Below are 25757 nucleotides of genomic sequence, written 5' to 3'. Positions count from 1 at the left end.
TTCTCAAGTACTTCGAATTTACCAATGAGTTTCGCATATTGAATTATCTCTTCATTCTGACCAGTCATGCCAAGAAAGGGACGTCGGTGTCTAAAGCCTCGATTTCCAGATAGATTAAAATGGCCATTTAATTTGCATAAGTGAGCTGCAGTAAGCAGCTGCCAATCCAGTTGAAGGTGTACTCCATTAGAGGAGTGGCTACTTTATGGGCAGAGACTAGGGCTGTCTCACCCGGAGAGCTCTGTAGAGCAGCTACCCCTCGTTCCTTTACCAGGATCTATAGGGTGGATGTAGCAGCTAGGAAAGATAATGCTTTCGAGTCCTCCGTTCTGAAGGCAAGCTCAGCGGACCCACCCTGGACTCTGGGGACTACTTTGGTGTGAGCATTCAGGACCACTAAACACATTACACTAGAAAGAAAGATTAGATTCTTACTCAATCTTCTTTCTTGTAGATGTATCTAGTGGTCCTGAAGCTCTACCCTGTATGTGGTCTTCACCTGTCCTTCTGCCTTAAGATCAGTCTGCTTTTGGAGAATTCCATGCCTCTCAGTTGAGCTGAGAGGAGAAAAAAAAAGCAAGCTATAAAGAATGTAATGTCTGGTTTGAGTCTCTGCTTGATAGCATGACATGCGAGTAGGTACAAGCTCTATATAAATTTAGTGTTGGTTTCACATACTTTTTGTTATTGGGATGGTATAATCATCATTGATTTATTTGTTATAGAGCAGAACAGAATTGGTGTGTCAGGGATTGTCCCTGTTCCCCTGTTTTCGGTTATTTATTTCATTACAGTGCTACTTGATTGCTTTTGTACGAACTAAGGGGGCAGGAGCAGCTCCCTGGGAAGAATGTGGAGTTGAAAAGGTGATTGACAGATTTCTGCAAGCATTTTGCGGGTTCAGATGCAAAACCCTAGCGTTCAGGACCACTAGACACATTGACAAGAGAGAAAATTATCAAGGTAAGAACCTAGGGCTAGATGCACAAAACACACACACACAGCCCTCCCTAAAGAGACACCCACCCCCAACGAACTGGCACCGGGAGACCCCCGCCCGCCAATGGCAGCAAAAATTGGCTGGAGGGATACTTACTCCCTTCTGCCATGGCAACCCCTCCCCCCAAGCAAAAGAAAATTGGCAGGAGGGATGCCCACTCCTTCCTACTAACAGAGACCCCCCCACCCCACCCCACAAATAAAAAATGACAGGAGGGATGCCCACTCCCTCCTGCCAACGGAGGCCCTCCACACCAGGCGCCCCCACAAACTATCCCCTCCCCCCAATAGAAAAGACAGGAGGGATGCCCTTTCCCTCCTGCCACCAGATGCTCCCCCAAATCCCCCCTGTACTTTTGTGAGAAGTTAAGAGCAAGATAGATGCTTGGTCCCTCCTGCTTCAAAGCCCATCAGTCCAAAATGGTGGGCCTTCCCCTTCTCAGTTCATCATGTGATGCATGGAGAGGAGCCCAAGGCCCTGATTGACTCAGACACCTAAGGCCCTTCCCTTTGTGAAGCTAATCAGAGCCTTGGACCCCTCCCCATCCATCACATGATGCAGTGAGGACTTGTGGGCCTTGGAGCAGGAGGGACCAAGCATATCTTCCGCTCTCAACTTCTTACAAAGGTACAGCGGGGTGGGGGGAGGTTCAGGGGAGCATTCGGTGGCAGGAGGAAGTGGGTATCCCTCCTGCTGAATTTCTCTCACGCGGGGTGGGGTAGGAGGAGTCTAGGTACTGATTATTAATTTCAGGGCTGAACGATCGGTGACACACGTAAGCAACTGGTTTTGACCAGTCGCCTTTTTTTCAGATTGCTAAAAGTGTTCACTTATTTTTGTGCATCACAAAGCGATGTTAGAGCATCAATCGCTTGGCTACTTTACATGGCATTTAAATATTAATGACTTTATTTGCATGGTCGGATCAGAGAATGAGCGATTGTGCCGAAAACCATGCGGTGAGCCATTTTTCTGCATCGAGTCAGCAAATGCAATTGTTGAAAACCAGTCAAAACCGGTTTAGCGATGATCATTAGACAATCGCTTGCTTTAGTGCATTTAGGCCCTAATCTTTCTTTAACTTGCAGTTTAGCCACCATTAGGCTCTGCAGAGCAGCTGCTTCTGTTGGTGAAAAACACTAGTGGTGTTGAGCTATCTTTTGAGCAAATAACTGTCTTCCTCCTCAACAAAAGGAATAAGTGTTTTATTTTTTTTTCTATTAACCAGTCACTCATTTGAAGCCCAACCTTTAGGCATTGTAATCAAATCAAACACTGGGTTGACTAGAGCTTCCTTACCTAAAAGAAAAAGTTACTACTGCAACTTTGAAGAATCTACAAAATTATGAAACTCAGTTAAAAGTATAAATTATAAAAAAAGAGTCAAATATCATCATATAACAACAAGCTTTTATTAGTTATGACAGGGGTTGCCATCCAACATATAACCAATAATTGGAAAAATCACAGAAATCTTAGTTATACATTTTGGTGGAATTCATTATTATATAAAATTGTGATCACAGCTATAATCTATTATTAATAATGTTATTATCATTGGTTTATTTTAAATATTATTGTGAAGTGCTCAGACCAAGTAACCCAAAATATAGTGAAGTCACTACAATGAGGTTAACAAGGGGACCATCATCGCCTTCACCTGTCCCTGGATAACCAAAAACTATTTCAGATCAACTTAATGTACTTATCTGAATAGGGGGGTAGTTGGTTTCGTTAATTCTCATTGATGACTGTATATTAGTAAAATTTGTGTGCTCCGTTAAAATCTTAGAACTGTTCATTCGTTCTTCCAATCCCGTCCCCCTGACTCGAGTTTCACCTCTTCATCAGGGAGGGACACTAAGGAAAAATCAAACCAGATTCAAAAATCACAGCTCAAAGTTCTTGAAAGATAGTGTGAAATATCAAATTATATTAAAGTAAACCTAAGAGTTCTGAGAACTATTTGATAAGTACCAGTGTACTAAATTAATCGTAATCTTAAAGTTCTTAAAATTCCTATATTACCTGGTGATGGCTCACTGAAATCAGACTCACTCAAAGCAAACGGGCCAACTGAATCTTTCTACTCGGTTTGTGAGTTTTTAAAGAGAACTAACCGGAAGATCCTACCAACCCTCCAACCGGAAATAAACACTAAATTCAATTGAACTCATTAAAAAAGGGGGGTCACGCTTTTAAACTGCTAGCCAATCTATGTCTAAATTTAGACCCTTTGGCGCCAGGGTCTGCCAATTGTATATGAAGCGTTGCTCTTTTTGTATTAATGCTTTGGATATATCACCCTCAGTATTGTGTGTTTGAATCAATACCGTGTATTTCAGATCTTCTAGTGAGTGTGACTGCTCCAGCCAATGGGAATTCATTATGCCATATATTTAAAATGGAACGAGCAATAGCAGTACAAAGAGGGACATATACTAACTTTATAAAAATATGGGGGCCATTGGCACAATATTGTGATGAATAGTCATCAATTCTTCTCTTTTCTTTTTCTTTTTTAGCACACTAAAAGAGGAAGGGAGTTGGGAGTAATTTTACATAATATGTTATAATATGATGTACAATATATGTATATTTCTAAAAGTATAAATTACTGGAAAATATTATGATGAATTAGACCCTGCTCCATATATTTTGGAGTTGAGCTTATGATAAATTTTTACTGAAGCGGATTGGCTTTGTTGTTAGTTATCTCTATAGCTAGGAGATTTAGCATCTTTCAGGGAGACAATCTATGCCAAATAGTTTTTTGAGGTTCTACATTGTTTCTTTTATGCATATACACTTCTCCCTCCGTACTCCCTGTGATAGGGGATTAACAGAACCGCAAATACAGAAAAACTGCAAAAAACATTTTCATATGTTATGCGCTGTTTTCTATTAAAAACCATCGTGAATATAATGAAACCGTGAATAATACGGTGGGAGACCTGGCCTGTTCCTGAAGGAGAGGCAGAACATGGTGAAGAAAGTGCCGGGAATCTGCAGTTTCTCTATGCAAGCTGATGTAATTTGGGGGGAGGAGCCAGCAAGCGAAAAACCGGGAATATACGAAACTGCAAATGCTGAAACCGCGAATACAGAGGGAGAAGTGTATGTTTGTTTTTTGTTGTTTTTTTTTTTTTAATTAATTGAAATGCCACAACCTGTCTAGAGTTCAGGGTTTTAAAATAGCCATCTAAGCCACATACAGTTAGGTGCTTTAAAAGTATGGTATCGGATGACATTGTAATGGTTAGTGCAGCTCTTGTGACCTTGGGCAAATCCATTGCCCCAGGTCAAAAACACAGATTGTGAGCCCAGTAGGGACAGAGAAAATACCCTGCATAGAATATGTAGACTGCTTTGATTGTACCACACAGAAAGGCAGTATATCAAGTCCTTAACCCTTTAGTGATCTTATGATTTGTCATCCTAGTGGAGAGTTGTAGGAGTTGTGTTGTCCTCTGTAAGGTTTTGAGAACCAACATAATCCAGAGATAATGACATGCATGAGCCTTTGAGTCTTCTTGTGGTCTTGAAGGCCTGTGCACTATCTTAGCTTCAGGTTTTGTGTACATTCACTCGGTAAAAGGCTTTTTACCCTCTTAAAAGGGATATAACAATTATCAGTGTCACTTAGGGCCACAGGGTTATTTGGAACTTTATCACTATACAGTACAGTATTAGTTTAGTGAACACGATATCAGTGTCCTGCCCTGCTTAATAAATAAACTATCTGTTAAATAGAGCAACCATTTTCTGATGCTTTTGGAAGAGATGTTCTTTTAGTAACTGAAGTACACTTCTTGGCTTCTTACCTTATTACTTGCGTCTCTCCACTGGTGTATTTAATCTGTTAACCCTTTCAGGACCATAAGGATCGTAGGCCAATTTTTGTGGTTTTGACGACATTTTTATGGTAAAAAGGGCTTGCAGATGCCAAAAAATTGATTTTTTTGTGAAATATCATTATTTTTATTTAAAAAAATCACACTTCTGGCTTATGGACAGTGTGGCAAGTGAATCTTCTCGTCAATCTAGCAACGACGCTAATGAATGAATGTCGGAACCAGTTTGTTTACATAAAGGCAGTATCATATGGAATCCGTACATATCAAATTTAGAACTGTAGACTATCCCAATCAAAATTTATAGGATTTTAAAGTTATGGGACAAATATGTCCCTTGGTCCTGAAAGGGCTAATACCTGATAATCCTTTGTATCTACTTGCTTAAATATGTTTTGTAAAAGCATTGATCATGCCTGATTTCCGAGCTGTGTGGAGAATGAGTAGTTGCCACTTTTTTCTCTTTTTTTTTTTTAGTTGATTTAGTCACATATATTACACGGTTCCAATGGGATATGGCAAAGTATCCAATCAAGCAATCCCTGAAAAATATTTCAGAAATAATTACAAAGGTAAGATTGTGTGTAGACTTGAAACAAAGCATTAAACGTTAATTTGAATATAGAAATATTTATGGTGATGACTTTTTTTCTCATTATTGAGCAGAGGTTCTCGACCTATGTTTATGTTTCTTATACACTTGATACCCCGTTGATTGTCAAAAGTCACAGTGGCTTACAAAAGAAATCACATTAAAAGAAAGGAATGCCAAAGTAAAAATAAAGTGAAACAATCCATTCACGATATAGAATTCGTATCTAAAAGAACGATTATTACAGTTCTCCAGCCGAAATCCCAAACTGAGCCACTATAAATTATCATTCTAAATAAAATGTTTTCAGAAACGACTTTAATCTTGGAAATCACATGCATCCAGAAATGTGAAAAAATATATATTTGCAGCACTTATCTGCATCAGACACCCATATCATGCTCCCGACACAAATCCCATTTTGCGATGCAAAATCGCTGCTTCAGTGAAAGATTGATGAAGTGTGTACATATCCTGGACTAGAGAATGACACGGGGGACAAATTTTTCCCCATCCCCGCAGGAACTCAATTTCCCCGTCCCGTCCCTGTGAGTTTTGTCGCTGTCCCTGCCCCATTCCTGTAGGCTCTGACTTAACCGTACAACTCTCGAACACTTACGATTTTAAAGTGTTTGAGGCTTGGGCAGATGAGGACAGAACTTGCAGGAATGGGGCCAGGACAGGAAAATGAGTTCCTGCGGGAATGAGGAAAAATTCTCTATCCTGAATTGCTTCTACTAAATGCTTTGACCAGATGGCCGCCGCGTGAGCAGACTGCTGGGCACAATGGACCACCGGTCTGACCCAGCAGCGACAATTCTTTTGTTCTTATATGAAAAGATGCAATTTAAATCACGGCTACATAGCTGTACGTTCAAAGTCTTATTGTCTTGATACTTTTCACTACCCTACTGGTGTGGTTGTTATATTGAAGCACACATGAACCCCCCCCCCCCCTGGAAGAATCTCCTGCAGTCTGTATAGATCCATTAGGTCTTCATGGCGTGAGATGTGGCCCTCCATCTAATGCAACTGTTGTGCACTCCAGACCTCTCTTAATTTGATTGCGAAAACAGCTATAGCTTTGATTGTCTGTCCTTGTTTCCTCTTGCAGCATAAAGAATGGTGGCTATTCTCACCCTGGCTTGCATCTGTCTCTGGTTTGCCTCTTTAATTTTATCAATCTATCATTCAGTCAATTCCAGGTTAAAGGTCACTAATTTTTCTCCCTTCCCTAGTTTCTATGTACAGTAGTCTATTGCTGTGATTAGTGCCCAGAGTTGCAGTATCTACCTTGCAAAATTAGCTGTTGTGCTGGGTGTTGTCAGCTCTACTTTGGTTAATTATCTGCCTTTCTCTATAGGGCATATTATGGAAAGCAGCTGTAAGATAATTCTAGATGGTACTTTATCCCAGAATGCTTAGGCACTTATATCCCACATTATCCAATTAAAGTTCAATGTGGTTTAGTCAGTATTAAAATATAAAAGAATTACCATATATACTCAAATATAAACTGGCCCGAATATAAACCAAATATATACCCCCCCCCCCCAAAGGAGGAAAAAGGTTGACTCAAATATATACTGGGGGATAATATTTAAGTGCCCTGCCCTATCAGGTTGTGCACCCAATTCCCCTCCCTTACTCCCTCCCCTGCCAGACTCTGCATGCATAATTGGGGAGGCAGGAGGGAGGTGAGAGCTGTTAGCCAGGATAGGAGGCAGGAGAGATCCCTCCTTTCCTGGACCACCAGGTCTTATAGCAGGCCTGGTGGAAGCTGCAACAGGTCCAGGAGGGGGCGGATGGACCGTGACCCAAATATAAACCCAGATCCCCCATATTTTGGCCCCAAAATCTTGGTTTATATTTGAGTGTGCATGGAACATCACACTAAAACAAATGTTAATGTTCAACTTCCAAGTGACTTAAAGAATATATCTGAAATGATTTTATTTGTAGTAAAATGGAGCATCAACTTAGAAGCTAGATAAAGTGTTGATGTAAATTTTAAACTATGTGGCTGAAACAGGGTTAATTTCCTAGAACTACTTTATTGCTGTGATATGCCTATTCAGATTTTTAATGTAAAATTTGCTTTTGAAGAATTTCATAAATTTGAAACTTTTTTTGTACATTAAAAAATTGATCTTGTAAAATTAGAAATATTTTATTTCTAGTTCATTGGGCTGATAAGAACTCTTGCAACCATAAATTAAAATATTATTCTCAGTTCTTTGCTTTATTAACAATAGGAATCTTGGAAGGAGGAGTGATCTAGTGGCTGGAACAGGGGTGGGCAACCATCACTGTTCCTTCTAAGCTGAGCGGAAGTCCTCCAACTGCATTGCTGCCAGTGGGTGGTGGAGTTTCATTATTTTGTTTTCAGTCATCAGAGACAGGCAGGTTCCCTGAAGTCCTACATAGCCTGTCCCTCACTTTTGACAAGGTGAGTGAAGCAACACCCTCCCACTGGTGGAACTGCTGTAACTCAGTTGGGTATTCACGATTTCCAGAATGAATATGCACGAGATTGATTTGCACATGCAAATTCATTGTGGAAATGTTGTGGCCTTCCAGTACCGTGGTTGCTCACTCCTGGGCTAGAGCAATGGTGTACGAATCAGTATATAAAGTATTTGAATAGAATAGATTCAAATCTGCTTCTCTCACTGACATACCTTGTTATCTTGGTCACTACTCATGTAGACAGATTATCATACCTGATTTCTAAAAAAAAAATAATAATCATAAGCTGCCTGTGGCATCACTTTTGGGAAGGTGATTCAGAAGTCCAAAGTCCCCCTTCCTTTTAAACTGAGTATTTTGGCAATTATTGAACTTAATGACTATTTTCAACTCTTATTTATTTTGTAGGGTGTAACGCAGATTGATAATGATCTTAAAACAAGAGCAACTGCTTACAATTCCTTGAAAGGGAACCTCCAGAACTTGGAAAGGAAAAATGCGTAAGTGTCTTCTGGGATCAGTGTGCCGCTTGAAGACTATGGGCAAGGCTCTTTATTTTCATCTTTTGTTTGATTTTTCTGGGAAGTTCACTGTTTTATTACAACACCAACAAAATTAGACGAAAACCTCTGTAAAAAATGATTTGAAGATTTATGAGTTGGTTAGCAGAGCCTCTGTTCATGTGCCAGTGGGCATGTTGAAATGAGGACTAGGAAGGGAAGAGAGGGAAACAGGCCTATCATTGTTATAAAATTAATTTAAAACCTCCCCAATATTTTGTATCATATATACACGAATATAAACTGAGATTTTTGGACCCAAAAATTGGGGTCTCAGTTTATATTTGAATTCTCGACTCTGCCCCCCACCCCTGGACCTGTTGCGTGCCTGCCTTAAGCCCTTGTGGTCCAGCAGTGGGACGGGACAGGAGTTATCCCTCCCATGTCCCCCTCCTGCGGTTGCTGCAGGAATGCGCAGAAGCTATTTTTGATTGCAGCTCTGCTTGGGGTAGGAGTGTAAGAAGATTGCTCCAGCCACACTTTACTACTGGACCACCAGGGATTTAAGGGTAAGGTGTAGAGGCGGGATGGAGGCAGGATGGTTCAGGCTCAGCCGGAATAGGTCGCTGGAGAGATTGCTCCTGTCCCTGCTCACCGCTGGACCACCAGGGCTGAAGGCAGGTGTGCGGGAGGCTTTTAGTGCAGGGTAGGAAGGGAAGGAGGAGGGCTGGGTGTAGGGTAGGAAGGGAAGGAGGAGGGCTGGGGGCAGGGCACTTGAATATAAAACCCCAGGTTATATTTGAGGTACACTTTTCCCCTCCATTTTTGAGAGAAAAAAGGTTACCTCGGTTTATATTTGGATAGGTTTATATTCCAAGTATATATGGTAATTCCTATGATTTATTTATTTATTTATTTTTAATTCTTTATTCAGTTTTATGGGGAGGTATGTTATTTGATTTAATGGGTTTATGCCTGATGAATGGGATGGGTGTGGGAGGGGTCTTTTTTTATATGCATTTGACAATAATTGTTAGAATGTCAAGTGATTTGTATGAATTATTCCTATGATTTATTTCATTAAAATTTGTTTAAATTCAAATGAAAATTCTGGGTTATGTTGCCCATAGTATCTTCTTCTTTTTTTTAATGTGCATAGTGATTTGTTGATTTAAAGCTCTCCTCGTGTTGATGCCCGCGAGAACAGGATCCCATATTTGTCAACTACACAACTTTGGTTAATTTAGACCAATGTTTTGTATGAATCTCCTGCTTCACAATCGGCCCTAAGACGGAAGAATATATTTACCAAGTTCTTTCCCATCTAAGATACTTTGGTTTTAATTTTCTGAAGTCGGAGGGCCTGTTTACCAAAATGTGCTAAGCAGTTAGCATGAGATTTAGGACTCCTTTTACTAAGCTGCGCTAGCGGTTTTACAATGCCGCGTGCGCTAGACGCTAACGCCTCCATAGAGCTGGCGTAAATTTTTCCGCGTAGCGCGGGAGTTAACGTGCACTAAAAACGCTACCGCAGCTTAGTAAAAGGAGCCCTTAGTGTTTGTTGCTTGCTAAAAACAGCCAGCATACTAGAAATCCTGTAGTTTATAGTTTATTTAAAATGTGATAAAACGCTTTACAATATATTTCAAAGCGTTGTACAATTAAAATCAAAAATAAATAATGGGCAAAGACAATACAAGGAAGGAGGAATAAAACAAAAGGGAGTAGGACAAAAAAATTAATGTTTCCTGATGTCTCTAAAGATACTCAGAGAAGAAGGAGAGAATTTCTGTTGATGAGACCAGCAGGGTGTCAGGTCAAAAGCACGCCGGGACAAAGGCGCGAGCAGACAACTAAGCGCAGCGCGGAGGCTCGCGCCGAAGAAAAAAGACTGTTTTTAGGGGCTACGACGGGGGGTGTAGGAGGGAACCCCCCCCACTTTACTTTATACAGATCGTGCCGCGTTGTGGGGGCATTGTGGGGGGTTTGGGGGGTTGTAACCCCCCACATTTTACTGAAAACTTAACTTTTTCCCTGTTTTTAGGGAAAAAGTTATGTTTTCACTAAAATGTGGGGGGTTACAACCCCCCACAACGCCGCCGCGATCTGTATTAAGTAAAGTGGGGGGGCTCCCCAACAAAACCCCCCGTCGCAGCCCCTAAAAACAGTCTTTTACTTTGGCGTGCGCCTCCGTCTTGCGCTCAGTTGTCGGCGCGCGCCTTTGTCTTCCGCGTTACTGATTATGAACCGACCAGCAGTTACTTCTATTGGTGGAGTTTTTTTCCTGCGCTATCCGTGCAAATGCATAATTAGATATAAATCCTATAAATATGTTTTCTTCGATCCATCCCAGCTGACTGGATTTCTGTCTCTAAAACGCCTTGATAAAGAATAAGAAATAACAAACTCTAAAGCTAGAATTAATCTCCTGTCTATGCTTTCCTTTTATATAAGTTCCCTTTATTATGTTTCGTATGGAATCTAAATTTGAGGACTTGAGAATGATAGAATTCTTTGATACTTCTTGAAATTTGATTTGGTGTTTTCCTCAGATTTGTGATTTTCTTTTTTTTTTTTTTCAATTCTTTATTCATTTTAAATCTTAAACAAGTGTACAATAAAATATCCATTAAACTTTCAATATAACACTTGAAATTCTTAATCATATCATCTAGAACAAAAATATACATCCCCACCTCCCTGTTTCCATTGCATGTGATTTTATTTCTGTCAATCTTTCTGTTCAAGATGTTTATGATTGGAAATGTATTTGAAAAAATTAAATAAAAAAGGAAAAAAAAACCCAACATAAGGGAAGTGTGGAAGAAAATTACTGTATGCTGCATAAGGGGATGGGAATTGTGTGGGTTAAGGGCAGAGAATGGGCGTGGACTGCACACTGCAGTTAGCATATGGTAATTACTTTTTTTTTTTTTATTAATCTTTATTCATTTTTAAATCGTGTAATAAGTTTTTCAGCAAATAAAAACATTTTTTAACTTAGATACAACACTTAGGGCTCCTTTTACAAAGCCGCACTAGCGGTTTAACTCGCATAATAGCGTTTGCTAAACCGCCGGCCGCGCTAGCCGCTACCGCCTCCTACCGCGGTAGTTTTACGGCCAGCGCGGGGGTTAGCGCGTGATGAAAAGTCCCGCGCGTTAAACCCACTAGCGCGGCTTTGTAAAAGAAGCCCTTAATATTTTGCAATAATCCACTTTAGAAGTTATCTCCCCCACCCCCTATTACATAACAATCTACTTGAATTGATAGAGAAATTTGGGAAACTTTTTCAGGATACAAGATAAATTGGAGTAAATCGGAAGTTCTTCCACTTAATGTGCATTGCACACTACTATTCAAAAAATATATTCAGTTAACCTCCTCCTCCTCCTATATCCTCTGCAAATTTCCTGCGAACTACCCACCCCTCTGGTAACTTCTTCTCTATGTCACAAAATATAACCTGAAACCTCATTGTGTAACTTGAAATCAACTACTTTCCAATGTAATGTAACTTCCTGGAAATGTCCAGGTATCTTCCAATATAATGTAACTTCCTGGAAATGTCCAGATATCTTCCAATATAATGTAACTTCCTGGAAATGTCCAGATATCTTCCAATATAATGTAACTTCCTGGAAATGTCCAGATATCTTCCAATATAATGTAACTTCCTGGAAATGTCCAGATATCTTCCAATATAATGTAACTTCCTGGAAATGTCCAGATATCTTCCAATATAATGTAACTTCCTGGAAATGTCCAGATATCTTCCAATATAATGTAACTTCCTGGAAATGTCCAGATATCTTCCAATATAATGTAACTTCCTGGAAATGTCCAGATATCTTCCAATATAATGTAACTTCCTGGAAATGTCCAGATATCTTCCAATATAATGTAACTTCCTGGAAATGTCCAGATATCTTCCAATATAATGTAACTTCCTGGAAATGTCCAGTTATCTTCCAATGTAATCTGCTTAGAACCGCAAGGTACAAGCGGAATAGAAGTCACTAATGTAATGTAATAATTACTGTGCACTGTCACTCCTGCTTTTAGGAGGCAGTTAAGTGCACTAATTGTGAGTAAACATAACACGTCGTAAGAAACATTTTTTATGCAGTCATTGCAGAAGATGTGCTGGTTTCATAGAAACATAGAATATGACGGCAGAAAAGGACTGTAGCCCATCAAGTCTGCCCACGCTAATGACCCACCCCCAGACTTCACCCGGCTAGAGATCCCACATACATATCCCATTTCTTTTTGAAATCGAGCACGCTGCTGGCGTTAATCACCTGCAATGGAAGTTCATTCCAATGATCGACTACCCTTTCGGTGAAGAAATACTTCCTGGTGTCGCCATGAAATTGCCCACCTTTGATTTTCAGCGGATGACCTCTTGTGGTTGAAGGTCCTTTAAGAAAGAAGATATCGTCTTCCACCTCGATGCGGCCCGTGATATATTTAAAAGTCTCAATCATGTCCCCCCTCTCTCTACGTTCCTCGAGCGAGTATAGTTGCAGTTTATTCAGTCTTTCCTCATATGGGAGGTTCTTGAGTCCCGAGACCATCCTGGTGGTAATTCGCTGAACCGACTCGATTCTCCGCACATCTTTTTGATAATGTGGTCTCCAGAATTGAACATAATATTCAAGATGAGGTCTCACCATGGATCTGTACAGGGGCATTATGACTTCGGGCCTCCAGCTGACGAAACCTCTACGGATGCATCCCACCATTTGTCTAGCCTTGGATGCAGCTTTCTCCACCTGCTTGGCAGTTTTCATGTCTTCACTAATGATTACTCCCAAATCACGTTCTGCCCTAGTCCTAGCTAAGGTCTCACCATTCAGAGTGTAAGTTCTGCATGGGTTTTTGCTGCCAAGGTGCATGACCTTACATTTTTTGGCATTAAAGCCCAGCTGCCAAGTCGAGGACCAATGTTCCAATAAGAGCAGGTCCTGCTCCATACTGTCGGGTAAGGTGCTGTTATCTACTATGTTGCATAGTTTGGCGTCGTCGGCGAATAGTGTTGTTTTACCTTGAAGCCCTTGAGTCAGGTCTCTTATGTATATGTTAAAAAGGATCGGTCCCAAGACCGATCCCTGTGGCACTCCACTGGTCACCTCCGATGTATTGGAGGGGGTACCGTTAACCACCACCCTCTGGATTCTACCGCTTAACCAATCATTGACCCATGTCGTCAATATCACTCCCAATCCCATCGAAGTCATCTTGCTCAACAATCTGCGGTGCGGGACGCTATCAAAAGCTTTGCTGAAGTCCAAGTACACAACGTCTAGAGACTTCCCCATATCCAGTTTCCTTGTAACCCAGTCAAAGAAGCTGATCAGATTGGATTGACAGGACCTTCCCTTTGTGAATCCATGCTGCTGGGGATCCTGTAGATTCTCCTCGGTCAGGATCGTATCTAATTCTTGTTTAATAAGTCTTTCCATGAGTTTGCTCACTATTGAGGTGAGACTGACCGGTCTGTAATTCCCACTGACGGGACTGTAGGTGGAGAGCTACCCCGTGTTAGTTTTTGCTGTTAAAGCATGGTAAGTGTCCTGAAACCCAGTCCTTGAAGTCCACAACCCAGCCTGGTTTTCAGGATTTCCTCAGTTGACTATATGTGAAATCTATTTGCATTCCCTGTTTCCATTGCATGTGATAGATCTCATACGAGGGGCCTCTGAGAAGTTCTCAGCCCAACCAAGAAGAGAATAATGTGGAGCCATGAAACTTACAAATTATTCCACATTTTTCTTGAACACTTTTCATTTCATATCATTGAAACAAAAAGTTTCAAGAAAAGTGTGGAAAAACTTGTAAGTTTCTTGGCTCCACATCATTTTTTTCTTGGTTGGGCTGACACCTTTTCAGCAGCCCATTGTACATATTCATTGTGGAAATCTTGAAAACCAGGCTGTAGTAAACAGACCCCTGTTAAAAACACTGTAATCCCATAAAAATGACAATTTCAGAAGTCTAAATGCCAGTCAGTTGATGTGACTGTTTTAATGCTCTAAATCAGGGTTCTTCAACCACCGGTCCATGGACCAGTGCTGGTCCACAGAAATTTCCTGCCGGTCCACAGGGCCAGCACGTGCATCAGGCCCAAAACAGTGTTCTTCAACCGCCGGTCCACAGTGCGATCGATGCGGCGTTATCTTCGAGCCAGCTCCCTCTTCCTAACTGATTCAGTGCACAAAGCCACGGGCAGTGGCTCCTACGGGCATCCTGTGCCTGAACCAGAAGCCTTCTCTCTGACGTTGCAATGTCAGAGGGAAGGCTTCCAGATGAGGCACAGGACGTGCAAGGTGCAATTAGTACTATTATGGGGTTGGGGTCTAGGGTGGAGATTGGGTAGAGATGGGCGGGGTCTGGCCCACAACTTAGCCCAGTGTTCTTCAACTGCCGGTCCACGGACTGATGCCGGTCCACAGAATAATTCTTTTATTTCTGCCGGTCTATAGGTGTAAAAAGGTTGAAAAAAACTGCTCTAAATGATATATGTTTTGCTTAGGAATGTAAGAAAAATAAAATAGTAGTAACAGTAGTTCTAAATGTGTATAACTTTTAATAATATATTTGTTTTAATTAAAAGCGGAATAGATCTGCATAATATCTTAAAATATTTATTTCATCTTAAGTAATAGGTTTTATAAATTGCTTTTGTTTTTTTATTATTTTTGAACTGTAAGGTTTGAATTGTACTCTCACTTTTATTCTTATTTTCTATAGGGGAAGTTTATTAACCCGAAGCCTAGCTGAAATAGTTAAAAAAGACGACTTTGTACTTGATTCAGAATATCTGATCACATTGTTGGTGGTTGTACCAAGGTAAGTAGTAAACCACCTTGATATCAGGGTATATGCCAGGTACATGTGCACCTGTGTTTCAGAGATACATACACAACTTAGTATTCTTTTTCATATGTTTATTATTTTTATTGTCGGGTTTTTTTTCAAATTCTTTTTTAAAACTTACAATAAGTGTAACAATAAATACATCATTTTATACTCAAATATCACACTTAATATACTATTAATGTCCATCACAGAATTAATCCCCCCTGCCTCCTAATCAATCACAATTTCCAACACAAAATATCAATCATGAATCCCATATCTATATACTAAAATTCATTATCATACCAGACCTCCCCCCCTCCCGGATGTGCATTTTTAAAGGAAAAAAACAATATTTAGACATTACAATATTTTGTTATTGGCTCCCAAGTCTCCTGGAATTTCTTAAAAACTCCCTTTCTGAGTAGCTAATGTTCTTTCCATTTTATACATATGACACAAGGAATTCCACCAAAAACTATAGTTAAGCCTCTTCAGTCTTTCCAATTGCTCGTTATTTGTTGTATGGCAACTCCTGTCATAATTTGTAAAAACCTGTTGTTCTTAGATGATATTTGGCTTTTAGCCCTCATTGTTAGAAAATCATGTTGCCCTTTCATATGATACTATATTATTTGGTACATCTATGAGATTTAAAAGTCCAATTTCTGCAAATAATAAACTTCTATTAATATTGACAGGGATTGCCATTCAGCAGATTACTGGAAACTGGAAAGATTACAGTAAACTGAATTATACTTTTTGGTGGAATTCAGTATGTCATATTTATAAAATGGAGAGAGTGCTTGCCATGCAACAGGGAAATTATCACAAGTTTAAAAAGATTTGGGGGCCATTGATTAATTATTCTAATGATCAGACATCTTAAACACCTTAGTATTAGATAAAATATAGGGGAGGGAATGTGAAAGATAATAATTGATAATTGTTTATTATTAATATGAGTGGATGGGTAGGGATTCTTTTATATTTATATGTTTGAAGGAATTTAAGTAAGATTGTCACGTGATTAGTTAAAGATTTTCTGTTTGACTATTATACACTTGTTGTAATATTTGAAAATGAATAAAGATTTTTTAGCCCTCATTGTCATGCCAAATCATAGGACAATGTCACTGGATTTTCCAAAAAACAATTAATTTGGCCCCATATTGATTTCCAAAAAGCCAAAATGAATGGACAATAGAACAATAAATGATCTAAAGTCCCTGCTTCGAGATGACAATGCCAACATCTATTTTTATTGTTATTATACAATCCAATAGCAAAATCACAGAAAAATAAACTTTCCAACACAGATTATACAACATGACCACACAGTGGTCCATAACAAGAATAACTCACAGGTTGTAATAAATTCCCCTTCCCCAACACCCTAACCCCACCACACCCTCCCATGTATTCTTTTAAGCTATATGCATAACTTCCTTAGCATCTGCAACAGATGAATCCAGAGACTTGTGGTTTATACTCTTCTAGAGCTTCTCTTTCTTGGGCAGATTTCTGAGTGGAGTCCAGAGCACAGCTCTCTTCTGAATTTCCTGATGTGAATACAGGCCTGGCTTATTTAGTGGATTCTTTGAGCTTCTGCTAAGCAGATGTCTTTAGCGATGATAGCTCAGTGTTTGCTTTTGTTATGTCACTGGGCAGCAGATGCTGCGTCTTAATAGCACCTGGTGACGTTTCCCTTCAAAAGGAAGTTATTTGGGGAGGATCTAGAAAAGTTGGTTAAGGTTATGTTTGGTTCAAGACACCCCTCGTGCTGGCATCTTTTTCTCTCCTACCCCCATTGCTATGACTGCATGCTCCAGTAGCTTTTCTTTCCTGCCACCCATGTTCTTCGGCATTGTATTACCTCTCCTTCTTATGGCCTCCTCTGCTCTTGTCTGTTCAGGTGGCATGATAAGCACAACAGCGACTGCTGATGAGGTTGCATGTGAGCCCTGGCCCAAGGCACAACCTCTAATATCACTGCCATCAAGCACAACACTTGGACCAGGGCTCATATGCAACCTCTACAGCAGTGTCTGTTGTGCCGCTGGTCACCAGTTTCTCAGAATTACAACATCTGCCTTTGTTGGTCAGCTTAGGTGAGGGTCAGCATGAATTAGTGGCTTTCCCCGTGCCGGCTCAGTTGATCTGCGGCTTCGGTGAGTCCTGCAGACTCAGCTGTTAACAGCTCTCCCTAGCAGCTGAACTGATTGCAGCTCCGGAGCCCCGATCAGATGAGCCAGAAGGGGAGAGTAGGGCTGCCCGCTCAGCTGTGGCTTGCTGGGTTTTTTTTTTTATTGTTGGTTTTTTTTTTTTTTTTTTTGGGAGGGTGGGGGCTACTGTTGTGTGTGTGTGTATGTGCAGGACATATACTCTTACAACACACTCATAAACGCTACCAGCAGCTCCAGACTTGCTCTAAAAAAAATTCCCCAGTAAAAGGTGGGTGTTACCTTCTCTTCCCTTTTGAGCATTACAAGGAGTTCTTATTTAAATACTAATGAGCTCCTTGTAATGCATTTGCATAGGGTTCTTGGTGGCTGATCCTGCTATTAGTAGAAGCCCCGGATAAACCTTTGAAACTTCTCTTACTTGGATGGAAAACTTTTGAAGTATCCCTTTTATAGTCAGCTGTGTGGCTGCACTATCCATTGATCTAACATTCATGAATAAATGCCTGAAGGCAGTGCTCTCCTGGCTTTCTGATCATTGACTAAAGCACCACCCATCAAAGACCTTGGCTTCCTGTATGTATGACTTCTCATAAAATTTGCTCTCCCATTGCTGTGGTTGGCCAAGTATTTGGGAGGGGTTATTGATTCTCAACTAACTTTTGAAGAAAAAGTGTTGGCCACTTCTAGGTCTGTGTTCTTTGCCCTTAGAATGATTTACTCAGTTATGGGCTTTCTGGACTCTTCAGCAGTATGTTCTTTGGTTCTCATCCTAGTCACATTTCATAGATAGTGTTTAAGCCCGTTATATTTGTTACAGTAGCGGGTGCTAGAATAGCCCCTCTATACCCTGACTCCACCCATGCCTCGCCTCTACTATGCCCAGACCCTGCCTTCCACTAATCCCAGTCGCACCACCACACCTTTCACCATTTCCTTAGTCCTCTGTACCCTTTTGGCCCTCATATATCCTCCACTGCATTTGTCACGCTTTTAGTCCCAGCTCCATTCCTATCTATTCTTCCTTCCCTTGCATCCAAGGCCATTCTTCCTGTTCCCATATTCCACCCCCATCCAGCTTCTGTTCCTTTTATACCCTTTCTCTTGTACCCCTTCCCTTCTTCCCCTCCCCCAGCTTCTGTCATTCTGCATGGAGTCCTGCTGACCTGCTCATTCCTTCTCATGATTTTATTTCCAGCTTCTCCCTCTCCCAGGAATGTCCAGAATTTCTTTCCTTCCCCCTACCCCATGTTATCTCCAGCATGTCTGTCCTTCATTCAGCACACACGTAATTTACAGCATGTCACTACTTCTTCTCCTGCCCCCTTGATCTTCAGAATGTGTCTTCTCCCACACAGCTGGCTTGTAAGATAAGATAAGAACCTCTAGGAAGAGACTGCTCTAAGAGATCACCCCCACCTGTGACACACCTTCCCCCTGAAGCTCCCCGCATGATTCTGCCTGTGGTCTAACCCGGGGAGGCCGGGATGTCGGCGCTTTGTGGACTTCCCTACACACACATGCAAAAAAGCCGCTGTCCAGCAGACGATGGTGGACCAGCCGAACTCCTCACGTGCGCTCAAGGGCAGCGGTTAGGTAACGGCCGAGCTGAGTTCTAAGTTATCACCGGGGGGGGGGGGGGGGTCGGCTCTATCACACAGCGCAGGCCGTGAGCATCTTGCTCACCTCCGCTCCTTCACACCGGGAGTTCCCCCCCTCCTTGCGTGCACAAAACTGTGACAGTCTCTCTCAACTTTGCCCTCACCAGGCTGGTCTCATTCGCCTCTGCTCCTGGACCGTTCTGACCCCCTCTGTCATTTCCAAACGGAGGCAGTCTCTTCTCTCAGAACATGACAGTCTCTCTTCACCGCTTCTCCTTCCAGATGGTCACGCCCATCTGCCGACCAAGGCCATCTCTCCCTTCCTTCACCCTTGCCCTTCACTTTCAGAAGGCACAGCGGTGTACTGCACATGTGGAAGCACGAAGGCACGGACACACGGAGTTTCAAGTGCACATGCATGCTAAGGGTTTTATTATTATTGATTGTAGACCAAAGGGTGGAAGATACTGAAATTTTGTTTAGTTTTCCTGGTCTTGTTGCATCTGATTAGATAGAACCTGACCCGACATGGCGAGATGCAGAAAACTGCAGTAAGAATGATGCCAACTACAGAAGCTTAAGATAACATACAGAAATTTCTTCAAACCCTATAGAAAACTGCAGATTTGGCCATGTTTTGCCACTATTTTAGTAATACAATACCTATAGCTTCACACTGGGATTTACATATAAATCACAAAAAAGCAATGTTATTCTCTACAGAGACCTTCAGATAGTTAGTACTTCTTGATTCAAATGCAAGTCAGCATGAATCCACCATACATCTTCATTGGTCTGGTTTTTTATTTCTTTTTCAAAATTTCATAAATGTTATTTCAAAACCGAATCAAGCACACTCCATAAATACTATTAGTGCGTCAAAGCAATGGTTGACCAGTGAAAGAAGAAGCCTCAGAACATTGGAGGTGTGAACCCCACTCACCCACCCTTACATCATCGGCAAAAAATTTTCACATAGAGGTTAAATAAGCCCTGAGATAAACAGTTGTGAGAGAGAACGCAAACAGTTGAGAGAGAGAATGCCGAATAGATAGCTAATTCCAGTGGGTGGCTCTGAAGCAGTGGCGATTTTGCCACAAAATGATCGTCGTCCCTTACACTGCTATCTATGTTTAAACAGTGTGGCCCTGATTCTGCAAAACGTGTAGGCGCCGTTTAGACGTCTAAGTTAGGCATCCTTTGTAGAATCGCTTTGAGCTGCAGCAGCTTCCACTAATATCTTTCATCCTCATATCTGATATGATAGCTTAGGGATCTGCTAAGCTATGAGCTTCTCAGGTATTTTCACCTTCACATGGCTAGGATCACTAAGCTCTCATGGTAGGAACCCCCACAACCAAAAGGAAGCAGCTGTGCCTCACCAGGTAAAAGCCCTGTGCTCATGGGTTCAAATCCCAGCACATATTTTAATTGTGGCATTCTACCTTGCAGGTGCACCTTGATGATCTCACAATGAGGTCAGTATTGTGCAGCTGCAAACTGCAAACCTCCATTTGCAATGAAGTAGAAGCAATGCTAAGGTCTTTTTCTGTTTTTAAACTTTTGCAAATTAAGTTATGTATGCAATCTATATATTTTTTTCATGTGCTTTCTTTGCTTTCAAGAATGAGCTGATTGGAGCTCTGTTTAGTCAGAAAAAAAGGGTAGCTTTTTAGCAAGCAACCATATCCAGGTGGATCAGGATGGCCATATTTTTTGCCAATATTGGAAGCGAAAAGCAGTCTCTAGTGGCAGTGAAGGTGCATTCCGCTCACAGCATTGCGTCACCTTGGACAGTCTAGAGAAGTCTCCCCTGCAGAGATTTACAGGGTGGCCACTTGATCCAATCTTCACACGTTCACCAAGTGTTACAGGGTAGCAACTGGTCTGGACACCACTTTTGGGTCATCATGCTGGTTGCCAGGCTCATCTATCCCACCCTAGGAACTGGAGACTGCTCCGATACATTCCCGATGATCAAGACTACCAGTCCTGTTGCACAAGCATGAAAATCTTCTTTCTTGTAAACAGGAATGATAGTCTTGATGCCCACCCTGTCTGATATACTATAGCCTGCTTTCTGCTTCAGACATGCCTGAATAGTCAGATGTCTTATTTCTATTGCCTATCCGGTAGGGTCAGGAATGAAGAAGAATTTACTCATGAGAATTACAGAGCTATTGGTGCAGATGGCACACAGGTAGGTGGTTCCTTTTTATTACCACCTTGTTCGTTTTGTTTAGTTGTGGTTATTGTTTGCATTTACAGCAGAACTGCCTTACGTAGTTTCGGGGAGTTTCCCTACACCCCTTTGGTGAAGTTCATCCCAGAGTGATGGGAGGTGGAGCTTGAAAACATAGAAACATAGAAGATGACGGCAGAAAAAGGCTACAGCTCATCAAGTCTGCCCACTCTGCTTACCCACCCCCTGTCTATGCCCTAATGACCCAATTTCCTTATCTTGACCCTCGTAGGGATCCCACATGGGTATCCCATTTATTCTTAAAGTCTGGCACGCTGTCTGCCTCGATCACCTGCACTGGAAGCTTGTTCCAATGATCAACCACTCTCTCTGTGAAGAAATACTTTCTGGTGTCGCCATGAAATTTTCCGCCCCTGAGTTTGAGCGGGTGCCCTCTTGTGGCCGAGGGTCCCTTGAGAAAGAAAATATAATCTTCCACTTCGACACGTCCCGTGAGGTACTTAAATGTTTCGATCATGTCTCCCCTCTTCCTACGTTCCTCAAGAGTGTAGAGCTGCAATTTGTTCAGTCTCTCTTCGTACGAGAGACCCTTGAGCCCCGAGATCATTCTGGTGGCCGTCCGTTGAACCGATTCAATTCTGCGCACATCTTTACTGTAATGTGGCCTCCTGAATTGCACACAGTACTCCAGATGAGGTCTCACCATGGCCCTGTACAACGGCATTATGACTTCAGGCTTTCGGCTGACTAAACTTCTATTGATACAACCCAATATCTGCCTTGCCTTAGATGAAGCCTTCTCCACTTGATTGGCAGTTTTCATGTCTGCACTGATGATTACTCCTAAATCTCGTTCTGCTGAAGTCCTAGTTAAAGTTTCTCCGTTCAAGAAGTACGTCCTGCATGGATTTCCGCTTCCGAGGTGCATGACCTTACATTTCTTAGCATTGAAGCCTAGCTGCCAGGTTGAGGACCAACTTTCCAATGTAAGCAGGTCCTGCGCCATATAATTCTGTAAACTGCATTCACTTACTATATTACATAGTTTGGCGTCATCGGCGAATAGTGTTATTTTACCTTGAAGCCCTTGAGTCAGATCCCCTATGAATATGTTGAAAAGGAGTGGACCCAGGACCGAGCCCTGCGGCACTCCACTGGTCACCTCCGATGTTTTAGAGAGGGTACCATTAACCACCACCCTCTGAAGTCTGCCACTCAGCCAATCATTGACCCATGCAGTTAGTGTCTCTCCTAACCCCATCGATTCCATCTTGCTTAGCAGCCTGCGATGTGGGACACTGTCAAAAGCTTTCCTGAAGTCCAGGTACACGACGTCCAAAGACTCTCCCAAGTCCAACTTTCTTGTTACCCAGTCAAAGAAGCTGATGAGATTGGATTGGCAGGACCTACCCTTGGTAAATCCATGCTGACTGGGATCCCGAAGATTCCCTTCATTCAAGATCGTGTCCAATTTGCTTTTAATTAGTGTTTCCATGAGTTTGCACACTTTTGATGTGAGACTCACCGGTCTATAATTCGCAGCCTCTGCCCTGCAACCCTTTTTATGCAGAGGAACGACATTAGCTAATTTCCAGTCCAGGGGAACTTTCCCCTTACTTAGGGAGAGATTGAATAGCTCAGCCAACGGTTTCGCCAGGACATCGCTCAATTCTCTGAGCATTCTTGGGTGCAAATTGTCTGGTCCCATGGCTTTGTTCATCTTGAGTCTTGCCAGTTCACTGTAAACTTCACCTGGTGTGAACTCAAAATTCTGAAACGGGTCTTTTGTGCTTTGTGTTGCCTTCAACTGGGGACCGTGTCCCGGTGCCTCACAGGTGAAGACTGAGCAGAAGTATTCATTCAGTAGTTCGGCTTTATCGGAATCTGCTTCCACGTAACTTCCGTCCGGTCTTCTAAGGCGTACTATCCCGCCTGTGTTCCTTTTTCTGTCACTAATATACCTGAAGAAGGATTTGTCCCCCTTTTTAATGTTTTTTGCCAGAATTTCTTCCACTCGAAGTTTTGCCTCCCTAACTGCCACTTTGACCGCTGTAGACCTGGTCCTATATTCTACTTTTGCCTCTCTTTTCTCCGTGCGCTTGTAGGAGAGAAACACTTTTTTCTTCTCCTTAATGAGGTGCGAGATCTCCGCGTAGAACCATTGGGGTTTATTGTTTCTTTGTCGTTTATTTACTGATTTTATGAAGCGGCTAGTTGCTTCATGTATGGTTGATTTCAGTGTTAACCACTTAGCTTCTACATCATCGGTCTCCGCTTGGTCCTGCAGCGTCTGATGGACGAAATCTCCCATGCGTGCGAAGTCTGTGCCCCGGAAATTGAGTACCTTTGTTTTCGTGTTTGATCTAGGGAAGCCTTTCCTAAGGTTGAACCATACTATATTGTGGTCGCTGGAGGCTAGCGTATCTCCTACTGAGACCTCTGAAACGCTTTCCCCGTTGGTGAGTACCAGGTCGAGGATCGCCTGGGCCCTAGTGGGCTCCGTTACCATTTGTTTGAGACGTGCTCCCTTTATGGAGGTTAAGAGCCTCCTGCTACCGCTGGTTGTCGCTGAAAATGACTTCCAGTCTGCATCAGGCATATTGAAGTCCCCTAGCAGTACAGCTTCTCCTCGTAGAGTGATATTCTCTATGTCTTCAATTAATTCTGCGTCCATGTCTTCCAGTTGTCTTGGGGGTCTGTAAACCACACCTAGATACAGGCATTTTTCTCTGCCTCTTGCCAGGTTTACCCAGAGGGACTCCCCGGTGTACTTGACATCTGTGATCCTGGTGGTTTTGATGTCCTCTTTAATGTATAGAGCTACCCCCCTCCTAACCTGCCCTCTCTGTCCTGACGAAGTAGATTGTAGCCCGGTATAGCCATATCCCACCCATGTGAGTCCGTGAACCAAGTTTCAGATATTGCCACCACATCTAGGTCGGCATTCGTTATTTCAGCCTCCAATTCTAGAATTTTGTTACCTAAACTGTGTGCATTGACAAACAGACAGTAGGTTCTCTACAACCCTCACAACTAATGGGGGTTTAACCCGATGGTCAAGACTACGATTCCTGTTTGCAAGAAAGATGAATAGCAAGGCAAGGACCTAAGCTTTCCTTCATCCCTGAAGTATATAACTTATGTAAAACTAGCTTTTTAAAAGAATCTTTCATCCATTGCACACCATTAAGTTGTAACAAACTGGCATTGAACATTCAAAAATCTAAAACCATGTTTTTTACCTGGAAAGGAAACTTAACACCTATTTCACCATTTATTCTAGACAACACCCCTCTAGAATCGGTACCTAAACTGAAAATCCTCGGAGTAATTGTTGACGTAGACTTATCATTTCACAGTCATATTAGCGAAATAGTTAAATCATGCTTTCATAGACTACGTCTTATTCGTTCAATTTCCACCTTCCTAGATCCTAAATCGATCAATATTCTGGTCCATTCTCTGATCATATCCAAAATTGATTATTGTAATTCTCTCTTAATCAATATAACTCAGAAAGAAAAAAGACGACTTCAGATAATTCAAAATACTGCAATAAAATTAATCCATAAAGCGAAAAAATATGATCATGTCACACCATTAATGATTAAATCACATTGGCTTCCCATTTCCCACCGAATTACCTTTAAAATTATATTTTTGGTATATAAAACACAAATCTTCAATGAACCACAATTTATGTCAAAAATGATTATTCCATACAATGCCACACGCTCTCTACGATCGTCCTCCTCAAACTTATTATCAATTCCCTCCTTGAAAATAATCGGCACAAGAAGAAATGACATATTTTCCGTTATGGCCCCTACATTATGGAATACCCTACCAAACTATATTAGAAATGAAAAAGATCTTTTATCTTTTAAGAAAATTTTAAAAACCTTTCTATTTCAAGACACATTTGATACGTAACATGGCACACCTCAATTTTTTTACATTTTTTATGACCATTAAACTCACCAATCCTTTTTGTTCCTTATTGTGTTTTCCCTTTTATGTAAATCTCAACAGATAACGATATTGTAACTTTCCCTTCCTTTCCTACCTATTCATGTTTGTCTCTATTTCAATTGTTATTATGCCAATTGATTTATATTGTTTGTCTTACGAACATCTCGTTCAAATTGTATGTGAGACCACTATCTGGTGGCTTTTAAACTGTACATCGCTTAGAAATTTTATATAAGTGATTCATCAAATGCTAATAAACTTGAAACTTGAAACATTAGACATTTATTCAACCATGACCATTCTTTTTGTAATTAGATTTGATTATTGCAATATTATTTATGCTGGCCTCCCACTTGCTTCCTTAAAAAAAATAAGCCTTCAGTCTCTTCAAATCATGACAGACTACTCTGCCCTGTTGGTAGATTTGAACTTGTAACCTACTGTCTTAAGGAATGTCATAGGCTTCCGATTGAACAAATTTGTGCTACTAGGTCCTAGATCTGCTCAACTTGAAACAAC

The 25757-nt window shown here is 41.4% G+C and overlaps 1 protein-coding gene across 2 annotated transcripts in view; it reads left to right on the top strand.

The window, feature by feature from the left end:
* ATP6V1C1 (ATPase H+ transporting V1 subunit C1) overlaps nt 1-25757 on the top strand; it is an 89968-nt gene that overhangs the window by 44055 nt on the left and 20156 nt on the right. For both annotated transcript variants that reach the window (XM_033931930.1, XM_033931929.1), the window contains exons 5-7: nt 5332-5426; nt 8324-8415; nt 15172-15270. In XM_033931930.1, the coding sequence (XP_033787821.1) occupies nt 5332-5426; nt 8324-8415; nt 15172-15270 (286 nt within the window). The remainder of the gene's footprint in view (nt 1-5331; nt 5427-8323; nt 8416-15171; nt 15271-25757) is intronic.

This window comes from Geotrypetes seraphini, chromosome 2 (assembly GCF_902459505.1).
Source record: "Geotrypetes seraphini chromosome 2, aGeoSer1.1, whole genome shotgun sequence".
In the NCBI taxonomy this organism is placed as follows: Eukaryota; Metazoa; Chordata; class Amphibia; order Gymnophiona; family Dermophiidae; genus Geotrypetes; species Geotrypetes seraphini.
The sequence above is the reverse complement of the archived record's forward strand: the minus strand, read 5'-3'. Positions and strand labels throughout refer to the sequence as shown.